The 16,200-nt window shown below is 37.6% G+C and overlaps 1 protein-coding gene across 5 annotated transcripts in view; it reads right to left on the reverse strand.

The window, feature by feature from the left end:
• bcl11b (BCL11B, BAF complex component) overlaps positions 1 to 15,357 on the reverse strand; it is a 70,948-nt gene extending 55,591 nt beyond the window's left edge. Inside the window, exons 1-2 of one of the 5 annotated variants that reach the window (XM_018096920.2) lie at positions 14,638 to 15,357; positions 2,275 to 2,643 (exon numbers count right to left, since the gene is read on the reverse strand). In XM_018096920.2, the coding sequence (XP_017952409.1) occupies positions 2,275 to 2,643; positions 14,638 to 14,695 (427 nt within the window). In that variant the 5' untranslated portion in view covers positions 14,696 to 15,357. The remainder of the gene's footprint in view (positions 1 to 2,274; positions 2,644 to 14,637) is intronic. The other 4 variants (XM_004917117.4, XM_004917119.3, XM_004917116.4 and 1 more) reach the window with 4 other exon arrangements.
• Between the last annotated feature and the right edge of the window lie 843 nt (positions 15,358 to 16,200).

Genomic DNA, 16,200 nt, shown 5'->3' on the forward strand with positions numbered 1-16,200 from the left:
TAAGCTAAAATAATTAATGCTTCCACCACATTAAATTACATTTTACATCTGAGCTATTCTGGTTTTATTCTTTAATCCTTGCTTTTTATTAAATAAGAGAGATATAAATGTTTTGTCGACATTTAAAAAACATGATTTTAGTCTGTAGTTTGTACATAATGCATTTCTACATCTAAAATGATATGTTGATATTTCTTTTGGCCATTAATGATTGTTATTTTCTGAAAAAGAAAAGAGCAGACATGATAAAAAGTGTGATTTGGTAACATTAAGGGTTTATTTTAGGCATCTCCTCCACATGGGATAAAGTAATCATTTGTTTTTTTACAGTCAGAATCCTAGTTATTCATGAGCAATTTTTTCTTGCTGTAGATGACACCAGGGACACAGGCGTACCAGCGTTGTTAAGGTGGCCTTACCTAAACCTGACTACAGTGAAAATCAAGCTGCAGTATGCAGGCCAAGCACAGCATTTACATGGCTCAAAGTAATCAGGGTAATCACTGCTGTTAGGTTACTTTGAAAAGGCTGAATCACTAACCCTAGAGGTGCACTCTGACCTACAGCAATCAGTTTCTGTTATATCCTAGATTGTTTAATAAGGTATTTCTCACCTGAAAATTGACAAGGTTGCTGAGGTATTTTCAAGATATTTAAATAAGGCAATGATGTTGCTTATTTAGTAGACTATAGGTGATTTGTAGTACACAAATTTGGCAAAATAATACTCAGGCCATAGATGTGCTGGTCTGGTCCTTTAATGCATCTGGGTGAGTAATTACTAAAAAAAAAAAAAAAAGTTCACCTGAAAGAGTAATTATTAAAAAAAAAAAGCTCACCTGAAACTTTTGCGTCTTGTCACTCCAACCTTTATTCTCTAAAATGTAATTGGGTGAATTGTTCTCTTGTGCATGGCCTGTGAAGGAAAACCAGCTCTGACAACAGGAAGCTTTGCTGGGCTCAGCTATGAATGTCTCCTGTCATATCACAGATGAGCACTATCTCAGGCACTGCACATGAGAAAACACTGAGCACTGACACTCTAAAGAAAACAAAGTAGTCAAGCTGCATGCAAAAGTATCAAGTCAAGGGTGAACAAAAAATTTGTCAGCAACCGTTTTTTATGCATGACAATGAATAACCTCTGCACCTGACCAGGTACAGTTTAATTACAGGTCATCTATCCTAAGTAACAGATACCCCTGTAGCAATTGCTTGAAACAGAGTGAAATTATAGAGCTTTCTTTGCACTGATATGTTTGTTCTACTCAAAACTCTTAGTAAAGAAGACCCAAACCCCCATATGTAAAAAAAATGCACTAGGTTTGCCCAGTAGCACTAACCCATAGCAACCAATAAGATGCTTTTAAACAGGTGACCAGTAAATTCTACCCGCTGATTGGTTGCTATAGGTTACTGCTCCTGGCAAACTTGGTGCCTTTTATTACATAACCCAAACTGTACAAACAGATGGTTTGCAAACAGATGATGTTTGCAATTGTTAGAGATACAAGAGGGATCCGTTTTGCTTAACTGCAGAGACAATTGGGAAAATCATTTCGTTTAAAAAAAGACCCAAAAAAGGGGCAAGTCTTTTTGACAAAAATGTAAAGACTTGGAGTTAATATTTCAGTTATACAACTGTAATCTAGGAAACTGCACCCTGGGAGAAAGAACTATTCTTTACAAGATTTTTGCAAAATAGCATTAGGATTATATCTAATCCCCAGATTTGTAACAGAAAACGGTGTAACTTTAGAGTAAGAAGATAGCGAAAGGATGGGTGCCAACAAAATAAAAACAGGAAGGGTAAATTATATACATTGTTAGAGTTTTTTGTTAATTATCACATGGCATTAGGGATTTTTATGTTTCACTAAATCATATAAGTACTCCTTTGTGGGCCTGTGTTCGTTTGTAATGTATATGTGTATCTGGTGCAATAAGTTTGAGAACTAGACTACAGAGTGTTGTAGCAAATGTCTTGATCTATAAATCAATATGTAAAGTAAATAAACAGAAAGAATTTCTTGGGTTTGTATATGCTCACGAAGGGCTGAATAGACTGATATTACATTTTGTAGTCAAAATACTGAACTTTAGTATATGTGTAAATCATATTGTATCTAATTTGGTAGCTGATAAACTGAGCTTGTGTATCTAGGTATCATATTTACATTTAATACCTAAATGTAAATATCTAAATAAGGTTTTTTGTATAATCAGATCTAGAACATGCATTTCAATAATTGCATACAGTATATTGCACTGTACCTGCAATGTTCTCCTGCTTGGGGCAAATTCCTTTTGTAGGTGTGAGAAGACGGTCTTCCTCATCTGGCGTGACTTGGATGCCGATTTCCACAGGCTCGGCCACTTTCCTGAGCTCAGATCGAGTTGAAGGAGGGGGGCTACTTTTATCCATCCTCTTCTCATAGCAGACCCCACTTGGGCCACTGCACTGTTTTTTCTTGTGCTCTATAAAAACCAAGATGTCTCCCAGACGAAAGTTCATCTGACACTGTCCACATGTTAACAAGTCTGGGTCAGTCCCACTGTTGTTGAGGCTGATGGCTCCTGGCTCAGGGATGGCAATAGCCTCTTCCTCATCTGTGATCACTGTTTCAACGTGGTGGTCTTCTGCTATTTGTTAAAAAAACACACACACAATAAGACCCATATTCATGAAGCTATATGAAAAACATGAGGTAAAACACAGCCTTGAGTTAAAGTTAACATTTACAAAAGAAGCTGACTACTACAGTCCATTTTAAAAAACATCCAAGTTTAAATTTGGTTTTTACATACAGAAAGCCACCTGATTATAAAGGATGTTTCAAGTTTAAAAGTACCAGTCTACTTAATGCTAAACATATATCATATCATAATTTTTACTACTGCACATATATACATATACACATAATGAAATTCATTATTTATATATTATTTGCTGACAATACACTATTGGGGTTATGCAATAAAAAGCACAAAGTTTGCGCAAATGCAGCAACCCATAGCAGCCAATAATCAGGTAGCATTTCTGGTTACTTGTTTAAAAGCAAACATCTTGTTGGTTTCTATGGGTTACTGCACCTTGAAAAACTCAGCACCTCTTATTACATATGGGGGCTAATTGCTTATATGCATAATGAGAAAATGTGGTCACATACTTATTTACTCTTTGTTGTAGAGCTTAACTTCCTACAGATAACTGCGTCTGTCCACATAGATATACAAGCAAACAACCTTTTCCCATAAAGAATGCCTGGGGATATATATGTTGAAACATTTATGCCACGAACAAGCTCAGAAAAGGCTAGATGTCTGTAATAGCCTCTACTGGTTGTAATGATACCCTACCACCTGCCATAAGAAATGCAGGATCCCCATAGCAATATATACTTAACAACTAAGATTAAACTGACATCTCTTTCCTCCAATTATTTATGTCTGCTGCATAATCATGCTTACGTAAATTTTGCATTTGTCTCTCTTCAGGTATTGCAGCCACATGTGAAATATAACTTGAAGCAAGATTTTACAAATTGATAGAAAACTACTGATAAATCGACACAAATGTTTTTTTTTACAAAAATGTTTGTGAATTCGTTGAATGTTTTGTCTTCATAAATGTCACTTGGCTTGTAGTTGATAAAAAGGAATGTTCACCAGGTGCATGATTGCTTAGGGTTGTAATTAATTGCCAAGGAAAGTAACAGTCCTGGCAGATGAATACTCTGAATTGTTTTTCACAACAAACAGGATTTTACATGACCCCAGCAAGCATTTGTTTGAATAAAAAAATGTGCTGGCTCCTTGTTTTTTTCAAATATCCACCATAAAACAATATACCTCAAAGTGGAAAAAAATTTAATTTTGCAAAAAAAATGCAATTTTGTGTCATTTGATTAAACTCAACTGGAAAAGAGTAGAAAGTATAGCATTTTACATTTGTAGCCACATAATATTGATGTCAGGAAACAAGATAATCTGGTTGGTAAATGTAAATCCTCTAAGGAAATAAATAGTAGGACAAAGACAAATGAAATACATTTATACAAAATAAATGTTCATTTCCCACAAGAAATATATTTGATCTCATTCTTTGAAAAGTTTTTTTCCCAAAGACAATACTATGCTGCCATATTAAAAAAAAATGTGTGCCATTTAAAATACAAAGATTTTACACAGAAACAAAGGTTTCCAAGTGGGTCACAATTGACACATTTATTCAAATATTGCACCTTTCCTCACATCTGAAACTGTGAGGTTCCTGCATTTCTCTTTAGCTTATGAGAGCTGTTTTATATGTCTTATTTGTAATGTGTCAGTGATGCATTTGGAGCCCTGCAAGCCACCCGCATTATGTGCAGTATAGGACTTTTTCCATAACAAATTATGCTAAGGAATGTTTATATGATACTTTATAAACTATAGTTTGACTGATTAGCCCAACCCTTTACCTGGCTATCTGCAGTCTTTACAAAGTAGACCTTCTGAACGGAGGAATCGTGCTAATAGCGACCTTCCCTTACACTATAACAACCATGCTTATGCTACCAGTTGGTGAAAGTATGGAAAGGTTTATACAGGAGTTGCAGATCCTTTTCTGCACTTTAGGGGTTAAATACATAAAGACTATACATTCTAAGTTACGGCTATATATAACTATCTCCATAAATAATGCTTACCCAATCACAGGACTTGCAAGCTATCCATTCTTCACCTTGCACAAAAAAATACTTGCTCTCAATGTATTTAAAATTTACGAACGTCGCATTTTAGTCAAATTCCACTTTTGCATTATATTATTAGTCATTTTTACTTGGTTAAATGCATTTAATGCCCAGGTAGCTATTAAGAAACAAATTGCAAAAGTGAAAGGTTACAGATTCCCTTTTGCAAGTTACTGTCTGGCTTTGAGACATCATCTGAGCCATCCTATGTTACAGCTACAGTGAAAATATCTCAGCAAGCGGTACATTCCAACGCATATCTACATATGCATATCTACATATTATATATACCATAAACATGTAACTTGTCCATTACAGTGAATATGTAAAATAAAAACTGTATTTTGGCTAAGGGACTCTCATTCCTTGTACACTAATTTTATCTTCTCACTGCACCCATTCTTCCTATTTTTACAAATCTCTTGTGTTACACTTGATCACATCTATACGTTACAAAACACTGCTTAAACACAGTTGCCACACTGCAGTACAATGTCAACCCCTGGGGTCTAAAGAGTCTTTACAGTGCACTACTCAAAAGGGTCACATCCTAACATGAAAAGGACTATAAGGCCTTTTGTTTGTTTGTTTGTTTGTACTTAAAGAATCCATATGCAAATATCAAGCCCCCTTAAAGCAAAATCAATTTAAATGGCATTCATGGGCCCTGTAAGTTATTTTTACTTCAGTGTTTCATTGCCCAAATTATTCTCATATTTGATATGCATGGATCCATTTAACAGTATGTTCACCAGAAATGCACCTGTGCTTGTGAAGTGTGTCTGACTTAGCAGTTACACGACATATAGTACAAGGAAATTTAAGCTGTATGCAAACTAAACAGCCTTAGGAACAACTGCCTTTTCACAATTACTTTTTTGTCTTTTGCACTTGAATAAAGGGCTGGCACATTGTGAGTTTATAGAAAAACTATTAATAACTTTTAAGCACACAAATGATTTTTATAATCATGATACATATGATTGAAGAACTCACAGGTTACCGCATGATATGGTATATTACATGTTACTTAAATGCTTTTTTTTTACTTTTAATGTAATTCTTTCTGTGAAATATAATTATTGACTGGACTAATTAAATCCTTTAAATGACTGTAGATTAATTGGAATTTTTGTTACATATGTCACTTTTTAAAAAATGCGTTATTCTAACCAAAACTGGTGGTGTCTTGAATTTAATATGCAGTTATTGAAAGGTTAAATAATGTATTAAGTTTCAAGAATATTAAATCTGCAATTGATCTGAGCTCAGATAGAGTCTTTAAGAGACACACTTTGGATCTTATTAAGCATGCAAAGTAAAATTAAGTCACTTTACTGTGCTACGCCTGAAAAATGATATTCTCAAACACTTCACTGTTTGAAGAACCTGTAATGGATGACACAAAGCAATATATTACATGGCACTTAACTAATAAAGAGGACACAGTTGAAAAAAAAGAGAGATAAAGCTGAACTACTGTATTTAAGTTAAACAAGCATTTTTTTCATCAACTGCCTATTATGGTGCATGTTTCCCTTCAGATTCTGAACATTCTCTTGTTAAAATTGAATTCAGTCAAAAGAAAAAAAAATCTGTACTGCAAATGTAAAAAAAACTACAAGCTGCTATAATTTGAAGCAGCCAACAATAAATGCAAATTAGGATATCTAAAACACAAAGATTTTAGATTTCAGAACAGCTACGAATGTTCACACGCAGAAGTGCAAATTAAGAAGTTACAGCACAAGGGGGTAAGGGTAAAAACTATGCATGATCTATTCATAAAACAGATTTTGCAGTGTATTGCTCATCACTAATTTGGATCTATTGTTAAAATGAATGTGTATTTTTTTTTTTTTCATATTTAGGTATTAAATATAGACCAACAATGGAAATTAAATAAATACAAGGAATATGTCACTGCAAAAGTAGATCTCCAGTGTTATTTCTGTTTAACCGAAGGACAAACTTTATGACATAATCTCATGAGGTTTATGCTTCCTTTATGTTAAAGTGATAAATGTATTTATTTCCTAGGTGCTCCTGGTGCTAATTCACATTATGAATGATAAAGTGGTTGGCTGAGATAAATCAAAAGTATGGTTTTGTACATTTTATCCTTCAAATATGCTTATTCCAAATTAAACTGCCAGGCTCATACTGGGGTACAAGTGGTTAAGAAGCGAAGAGATTAATAAAATAAAACATTAAAAACCCTTCAGAAAATGCACTGGAAAGGCTACAAATATATATGCAGGTGTCTCAGGCGGAAGCATTTTAAAGCTGTTTGGTGATATTTGTTTCTGAAAAATGATCTCCTTACTTTTACCCTGGGTTGCATTCTAATGATCAACATAATACATGTTTTGTTGGTATAGTGAGCTTGCAATTAAGAGTGAGTGAAAAATCATTTTATAAGGCTTCCTCACAGTTTGTGACCAGAACTGGAAGCACATATGCTAGATTATTGAGAGTATAAATTTACTTTATTGAAAAACGTTTATTGAAACTATAAATATGCTGTGAGGAGAACGCAAATCCTGAAATATATTTTGGTTTTCCTGAATGCAATATGCAAAAGAAAAGAAAACATATTCACACACACACACGCACGACAATAATCTCATATGCCTACAGTTTTATCATTAATCTATAGTCTGTTTTACTAAATCTTTTTGGAATAATCATTTTTATGCTGCTTGCTTTCTTACTCAGAAATGTTATATTTTAAACATTTAAGCACAAATTCAGTACTCCCATTTTTTGAAGTCTGAAATTACTTCATTGGCTAAAAGGTATATTGCAGCAAATTAAAGCCCTTATATCAAGCACTAATTCTACTACTTCTAATAGAAAACAGTGGCATTCATATTTAAAAAAGTGAAGTTGAGAAATGGTATAAAGGGTGCCTGTAAGAAAAATGTTTTTACATTTCAGTATATCTAATCCTCACTCCAAGCAGACCATTTCTGAAATACCTAAATTCTGTCTGGGCACATCCAAAAAAGTTTAATTTAAAAAGGGGGACATAATTACAATCACATTCAACCCCACCATATTCTGGCGTTAAGGGTATTTCTGTGTATGTGAACTAACTTATTTCGTTATTTTTATCCTAATTCATTCCCTTTTAAGTTCACTACGAGAGCTCGCTTACCTGTAAAAGGGTAACACCGAACCCTCTGTCTACCTGCCCGTACCCAAAAATAAGAATCAAAATGTAATGGCTTCCCGGAGGCAGAGATCTATGGGAACATAAATTATGTTATCTGATACTAGGAAAAAGAGCGAAGGAGCCTTACAGTGCTGCTTATATCTTTCACAAAGAAAGCATACCACAAGAGACCAGATTGTCTATATGCTTCACTGAAAGAAGCGATATTCTGTATTCTGCGTCATTCCAATTACCATAAGCACCATCTTAACGCTTATGCTCCCTGGGGCACCCTTACAATGAACCGCAGGTATCTGCAGCCGAGTGAAAAGTTTATCTGTTGCTAAATTTCTCTTTTGCATTAAGGGTGGTCAATATAAAGGTTATAAAAAGAAAAGTGTGACTGTTGTTTGGTTTCTTTGGTAAAGTATAAAGAGAGTTTCCAAAACCTTTAACTTACATATCTTAAAAACCTATCAGTCCTGCTACCTGACTGCTATGTATTGTTTTGATGTTCTACTTATTATTTGCTTTCTATCTAAATTTAAGAAATTAACTTTACAAATAACTGCAAAGCATTCAAAACTTCAAAATACATAAATACGTAAAATGACAAAAATAAAAACAACTAAATGTATGGTAATATAGTAATTAGCATGGTAAAATATCATGCATGCAGTAAGGAAGCGACACTGTTCACAATTTTGTCTTCCCTTTCTGCCTGAAATTCTAGAGCAGTAAGAGTAAATGTTGATTTCAGTGTTGTACAATAAGACTTCAGATCGGTACCAGGCACTCGCTAGCGATGATGCATGCTTTGAGCTCCCCCTAGTAGTCACAGTTTGTCACTTAAACGCCTGAAGGTACAATTGAGATGTGCCTCTTAGAAATTAAATATTTTAAAGAAGACTGCAAAGTTTATTCTAAAGCTGTAAAAGCCATAAACAAAGTATAGTACAGATACAAGGAAGGTGAATGAGGGGAAAAGGTAAAGACAACAGTAAGGAATGTTTAAAAAAAAAACATTACTGCTGTTAGGCCTTGATGCTCATAATCTGATAAATCTTTGTTGCACTGCTCTATATTAAATCCTAATTATTCTCAGCATTGCTTTTAGCTGGTCTGTATTGCCCACATTGCCATGCCATTCTACAGCTGTAGGGCATTTTGACAAGCACTTTGAGTAAAGACCAACGTAGATTTGCATTGGCCTTTTTAAGTATAGTTTTGATTTTTTTCAATAAAAGCAAATGCTTAAAAAAACTAGCATGTGTAAAAAAACAAACACATCTGCAGCCATAAGTCACCACAAGCAATAAGAAGTAAACTGGTGGATTCTAAAACAGGTTTATCCCGACATTAAATACTTGTAACGGTGCTTCATCAAGCATGCACTTCACATGGTATTTTTTAAACTTAAAGCTAGTCATAAGCATGAACTGATGTTTCTTGTTTAACTCTGCAGGAGTTACGATGACCACAGTCACTTTCCGGTGCTGCTGGTGTTCCAGCAGTGAAAGGGTTAGCTGTCTTAAATCTGCCTCATTAATGTAATGTTTATGAAGAATGTTATATACCTTTTAAATAGATGATCAATATATAATGGAAAACTATATAAAGGTGTAAGATTTATCTGACATTGTGTGGTTAATTTTAGATAAAGGGAAAAAAAGAAATTACAATCTCTTTTTTTCACTTTCAGTTTAACTATAGCTCAACCTGTTAATATTCTCACATGTATCCCATGGGATATAAAGATTTGTCTCTGCCTATGAATAAAAAAAGCTTTTGCAGCTGATGAAACCTTAAAGCTGGGATTATGTAATTTACACAAGTAGGTTACAGGTAAAGGTTTAGATATAGATATGAGACAATTATTTCTAAGGTTAGGAGAAATGTACAGAAAGGACAGTACAGTAGGGGCATACGGGTGATCATATACTTTCCAGTCTGCTTTAATACACATTTGAATAGATACATGGATTAATATAAATGAGAAGAAATTGTTTGACATAAGATACATCAAACTCGCTGGAACGTCTTGGGGAATAATACATGTTATTTAGATTAGAAGTAATAGCACAGTCCTGCGACATTTTCTTCAGACACATACTACCAGTTCCCTTTTACTGTACAGTTTATAATAAAAATGTAAAAGTATGCTAATTAAGAATAATTTCCCAACAACGAAATGAAAAAGCAGCACTGAGAGTAATGCACGGCCAAGTAATAGGCCTTCGTTGCTCATATTTCTTGGGGGAAAAATAGATCAAAAATGATCACGGCGCATGCTTTGATAAAATTTAGGATATGTTTCCCTATCTTTAAAAATGTTATTTTTTCCCTACAGGAACAGAAAATTTGATGTTTCCAGGTAAAGTGGAAAAAAGCAAGGAAAACATTTAAGGATATTTGATGCAGTAAGGTCTCACAGTCACCAGATTCCTATATAACAGAAACCAGAGGCTTTTACACAATAAACAATAAAAACTGGTTTGACTGCTCTCTCCACTAAATCTGCAGGTATTTTCATGCTAAAACATCCACAGTCTCTCGTTTCAGCCTCATTTCGTCCTAGTATGAATACTTTTAATAAACAAATATATCCGCACCACCTAAAATAATCTGAAATAACCAGGCTTTGTCTGCATCTTTAATATGAATGTTGCATCATAACACTATATTTACTCCTTCGACCTGAAATACTGTGCAGTCATTATTGTTTTTGCTTATATGCAAAATGCCAAAATATTCCAAAACAGCAAGCAACTGAGACAAGAAGTTGCATGATCAATACTGGGCAGCTAATTAACCTCTGTCCAACCAACAAAAAAGAGATAACTCAGCACTGGAAGAGCTTACAATCTACTATGACTTACTGACTTTTTTCTTCTCATACTCTGTTTTCATTCTGGATGTAAAGTACAACTGGCAAAGTCCAAATGCTCAAAATGAAATGTAATTATTTGATGTAGTCTTGCTGAGAATAATATTGTCAAACCCAAGCTAGAACTGTATATTTGCATGACCCTAACCCATTTATCGAATTGTTCTGCAGTTGTGGTTTAGGTTCAAAAAGTAAACAGACACATGTACTGCATATAAAGCCAAGTGAGGCAAATAATCATTCTCCAAAACCTTCAGCCATTACAGAGAAAATGACTTGGCTGACCTGGCAGAACACTCCTCAACCCTCTCATGCAAAATGGGTGCCCTTGTGCATCTGCATTTTGCAGTAGTGACTGGCAAGGGCAAACATGGCTGCAAAATAATGTCAGTTTTTGCACTGCCTTACATGCCTACTGAATGTAGTACTTATTAATCACAGTAGCTACTTGCTGAATGCCTACATTTTCCAGATCTTCCAGGTGGAACACAAATAGGCAAAGTCTGGCTTTCTTGGATGCCAGCCTGGTTTTCCTACTGTCAGTTATCATACAAACAACAACAGACTCCACATTGACATTAGGATTATCACTACTATTACAGTTCATTATTTAGTTTTAGGCCTTCAGTCGAAACACATTTAAGCAGTCTGTTGATTATTTAATCTGGTGCCCAAATTGGGACCAGAAATGAAAGTCATTTAACGCTATATCTGCCATTGCTGAGTGACATGGTGCATCACATGCGGCTCTGGCACACAAGGGGTTGCTCAGGATGCCAACACACTGCAAATATTCAAATGGTGCCAATGATGTCATTCCAGACACCTTGATCAATGATCCTCATATCATGCAAACTGAAATACTTCATGATACCTACCTGCTTGGTGGCTTCTTACATCCTTTTAACTGGACACACTCACGGAGGGGGTCACTGCAGCATCACACCCCCCCCCCCCCCCCCCAAAAAAAACAAGCCTTATTCCCAAAGGGTCCGTTCCATTAATGGTGCACTCCCTGGGTACCATGCCATCTGCTTTATCCAGAGCTCCCCAAACTGCACCCATCCAAGATCCTAAAAAAAAAACAGCCCTTCCTGAGCCCCAGGTGCCTGTGTAATCTACAGTGAATATTCATTGCCATGATACAGCAAATCCTCACACCGTGGGCAATGGGATGCATAGCCATACAAGTCATCTTTATCTTCCTGAGGAATAAATCCCTGTCTTCCTTTATTTTACAACCTAGCTAAAAATTGAAATAAGAGAAGAAAAAAAAAAAAGAAAACACCATAACGCCAAGACAAGGGTTTTCAGTCTGCAGAGGGGGTAATAAAAATGTGTATTTTTTCAGTAATTCAGAATCCTCTTTGAAACAAACAAAAAGCTGAGAATGAATGAAGAGGAGAAAGAGCACAGGCTAGCAGCTGACAGAGAGTGCTGCTCTCCTGGCAAGCCATGGGAGGGGAGAACCCCTTATATATCCCTATATATATTTATTTATTTAAATTGGCTAAAATCTACCATAAATATTCGCCTTCCTTCTCCCTCCCAGGCGCCTTACACACTGCGCTCCCAGCTCATGGAAGTGCCAGCTGCGCAGGGGGAACAGGAACCGGCGGGCCAATGAGCAGTGCAGCCGGGGCACTGACGGGACTATTATTGCACTTTATCTTTGCCGGCTGTGAGGAGCCCGAGCGGCGGGTTACACGGGTGCAAAGTACAAGATCGCGCTTAGCTGTGGGCGGGAAGGGGATCAGCCTGGAGTACCGTGTGGCTCCTTTACCTTGCCTGCACTAGGCGGAACCACAGTTCTGTCCCCAAACACATCTTACCCCTTCCCTTGCTCTCAGGGAAACAACGTGGCTAAATAATAAAGCCATGAGTGCTTTTGTGTGACAGACACAGGCTCCCTAACCCATGGCTTCATGGTCACCTCCTGTGTCACTTTCCCAGGGACTATACATGGGCAATATTACATTTTCCTTCATGTGGACCACGGAACATTTACAGTGATTAGTACATTAATTAGTACTGAAGGCGTCCATTCCACTTCACGGGATTTATGTGGGGACTATGTTTTAGACATTTAGTGTCGTTGTTAGATCAAACCAAATAGTGGCAGGTTGAGGGCAAACAGAAACAAAAGACTTTTATAGAGACCTGTTTGTAGTTGTGAGCTGCTTTCGGTTTGTATCTGCAGAAGGGAGCACATGTGCTAAGTCTGACACGATTCAATGGGAGAAAAACACTACAATTGGGTTCTAATTTATTAAAAATGAAGATGATTTGATTGTAATTAGGTACCAACCCTGTCTCTACAACTCGGAATAAAATGTAGCAATGTAAAGTGCCAGCTCTAGGCCCATACATCGGATTGATCATTTCACAATAAGATGACAGACAGCAGAGCTACCCTGGGCACACTGAGACTCACACACAACTTATGTCCCCGCTGTCTTGCTCTGTGCTCCATTGCACCGTTAGATTGTCAGCTCTGTGAGTTTTGTGTTACACATACACATTTTCTAACTTCATCCCTCCTTTATGATCTACGATATTTTGCATTGATCTGCCTATATGTCCTATAGTGTAAATGGCAGGAAGGTTTCCCAGCTAACGATATTTTATGGTAATGCCATCTCTTATCAGCCCTGTGTTAGCTCCCACACTGAGACCCACTTCTGGCACAAGGTAACTAAAGGTCTCAGTGTTTTTCAGTGTATTTAGATATTACAGGGAAGTACTAACATCCTTTAATATAACAAAGTTAGAAAAGTAACAACTGTTACTGTGCAGTTCCATTCATTCTCTACAAAGTATCATTTGCAAGAACATCACATTATACAGGTGCGAAGGGAGCTTCCCCACATCCCAGTAGAGCTGACCTGTCGTTTTCTTTCAGTGCACTTTGGATTAGTTAGGCTGTGGGAGCCTACATTCGCCAAGCATTCAATCTATCAATCAGCTCTCCCTGTCAGCATACCTTCATGACTTAGGGGTCAACTCGGAATCCGCAGCATTCCCCCCAAAAAACATCCTGGAAGCTATTATGTCCCATCCAGTGTGTAAGTTTCTCTCCCCTCCTAATAAATTGATCCAGAGCCCCCCTTCTCCCACTCCCCCTCTCTCCCCTCTCTCCCCTCTCTCCCTCTCCCTCCCCAGGCTCTGCTGCCAATTTCGATGCATTTACATTTTGCAGCCACGCAGTTGTAACGCTCTCCTAGCCATGTGTTTGTCATTAAGTCTCCCCAGCCAGTCCTGCCCAGGTCTCTACCTTTCCCCAGCATTTCCTTGCCCCCTTTAACTTCACAGCAGCAAAACTGCAAATGAACTGCCCTGCCTTGGCTGCCCTGTATGCATCAACCCCACTGCTGCTTTAACTCTCATTATTACTAGTCATTTCCATGAATCCCATGCTTGCAAAATGCTACGCAGAAGCCACTGGCACAAATGAAATGCATTGCATTCTTGCACAGAAAGATGTAGATATACATTTCTTGAATTATTTTTGGAGAGTGCTTAGCTTTGTATAGTGCTAGCTGTAATGTAGAAGTGTGTGGGATATACCGACACAGCAGTGGGTTTGGAGTTTTTCACTTTCTGCTGTCAAAAGGATCCCATGTGCTCGCTAACTTTTCCTGACTCGCCAAGTTATTAAATGCATGCACCCTGCGCAATTCGAGTGTCACCCATGCAGCCCATGAAAGTTCCGGAGCAGGTTAGTGCTGCTTTCTGCCGGCCCCCATCCTGCCCCTGGCTGCACCTCCTGCCCCTGGCTGCACCTCCTCCCCCTGCTGCCTCTCTACCTTCCCATGCCATGTCCCTACAAGCCTTGGGCTTGCCCCGTACAGACTTACGTGCGATAATCTCCCTTTGTAACAAGTGCTGCGGGTTTCCCTGCTTGCGACGGGACATTGCCCTGGCATTTAAACTGGCATCGCCCGGAGATCTGCTCTGCGTAAGGGCGACCTGGTCTCCTTCCTCCCCCACGTTTCCTTCTTCTTCTTTTCTCTCCTCCTCTCTTTTATTTATTCTTCTTCTTGTCTCCTTCTTTAATGCTATAAAAATATTTAATAACGAAATGCAATAAACGTCCTCCTTTCAGCAAGAAATCAAATAAGGAGGGCACCAGTTTCTCCACTTGGCTTTCCAATCTCTTCTTCAACTTAGGAATTGGCTGATCTTGTGTCCACTCGTCCTATGTCCACAGTGCACGGCAATGGCACTTCTTCCATCAATGCACAAAATTAACAACAAAATAGAAATAATAATTAAAAAAAAACTACGACTGCCCAAATAATGCCAAAATGAGAGGCTTGACCCTGCTGGTTTAGGGGGTTGCCAGAGAGTGTCTCCTTCCAGTTAGACTGGCACTGCCCTGGAATGCAGTGCCCAGCACTTTGCTGCTCCACTTGTCTGGCACTGGAAGGACTTGCTGAGCCAGTGCTGTGCTGCTGGCTATTACTATTTAATTGTAATGTGAAGATGGCGGAGTCCTGGTTCTCTGGGAGCTCTCTGTCTCTCTGTGGCTAGGTCTGCCTCTGTACAATGGGATAAAATTCAAGTTCAAGTACGGACGTGACGTTTAATCTGCACCAGAGACAAAAAGACCGAGAGAGTAGGAGCACTGGGGGCGACTAGTGGTGGCTTTTTAACATTGTACCCTGAACACAACAAGAAAAACCACATGCCTACAGCACAGGGCTTTTGTACAGCTCTCATTCTCCAGCAGCACCCCACTGCTTGCTAAACCCATGCACTGGCACACACACTGATATTAAGGTAGCAGGCAAAGCACTGGCACCTTCTCCTCTTTTTTTTGAGAAAGGGAAGTTCACTATACAAATGTTCCAGGTCAGTTCTATGTGGCATCTTATCAAATACCTAAAGCACTTCATGTCTCCTGCCAGAAATGCCTGTTTCAAATGCAAGCTCTGTAGTACAAAAAAGTCTCTGCAACTTGTGCTGTTTGCATGGTAAGGGATTAGATGGTTTATTATATAAGTGACAGGTTTTTTTTACTATCATGCTAAATTACCAAAGATTTACAATTGCACAGAACTCTTATATACCCAAGACAGTGACCACTGGACTTCCTGCTTGCTAAACTGAAGGGGGGAACACAAACTAATGAATAGCAGAGATCCCACTGTATTATGTCTGTGTGGGGGGGGGGGGTCTGTCCACTTCACTAGGAAATACCATTACACTGACTGTGTTTAAGATTTTGCATTGCACTGCAGTGTGGTGAAAGGGTTAAATTATTTTGGCTTGCATCCAATGATTATGTGGAGTCTATTTAACAAAAAGAACAATTGTTTAATTTCTGCAATTTGCCAGTAAAATGTATTTTGCATGAACAAGATACTTTCCAATACAGTGGATTTTAGAATATTTTTGTTCTGTACTATAAAACACAT

This window comes from Xenopus tropicalis, chromosome 8 (genome assembly GCF_000004195.4).
Source record: "Xenopus tropicalis strain Nigerian chromosome 8, UCB_Xtro_10.0, whole genome shotgun sequence".
NCBI classification, from domain to species: Eukaryota; Metazoa; Chordata; class Amphibia; order Anura; family Pipidae; genus Xenopus; species Xenopus tropicalis.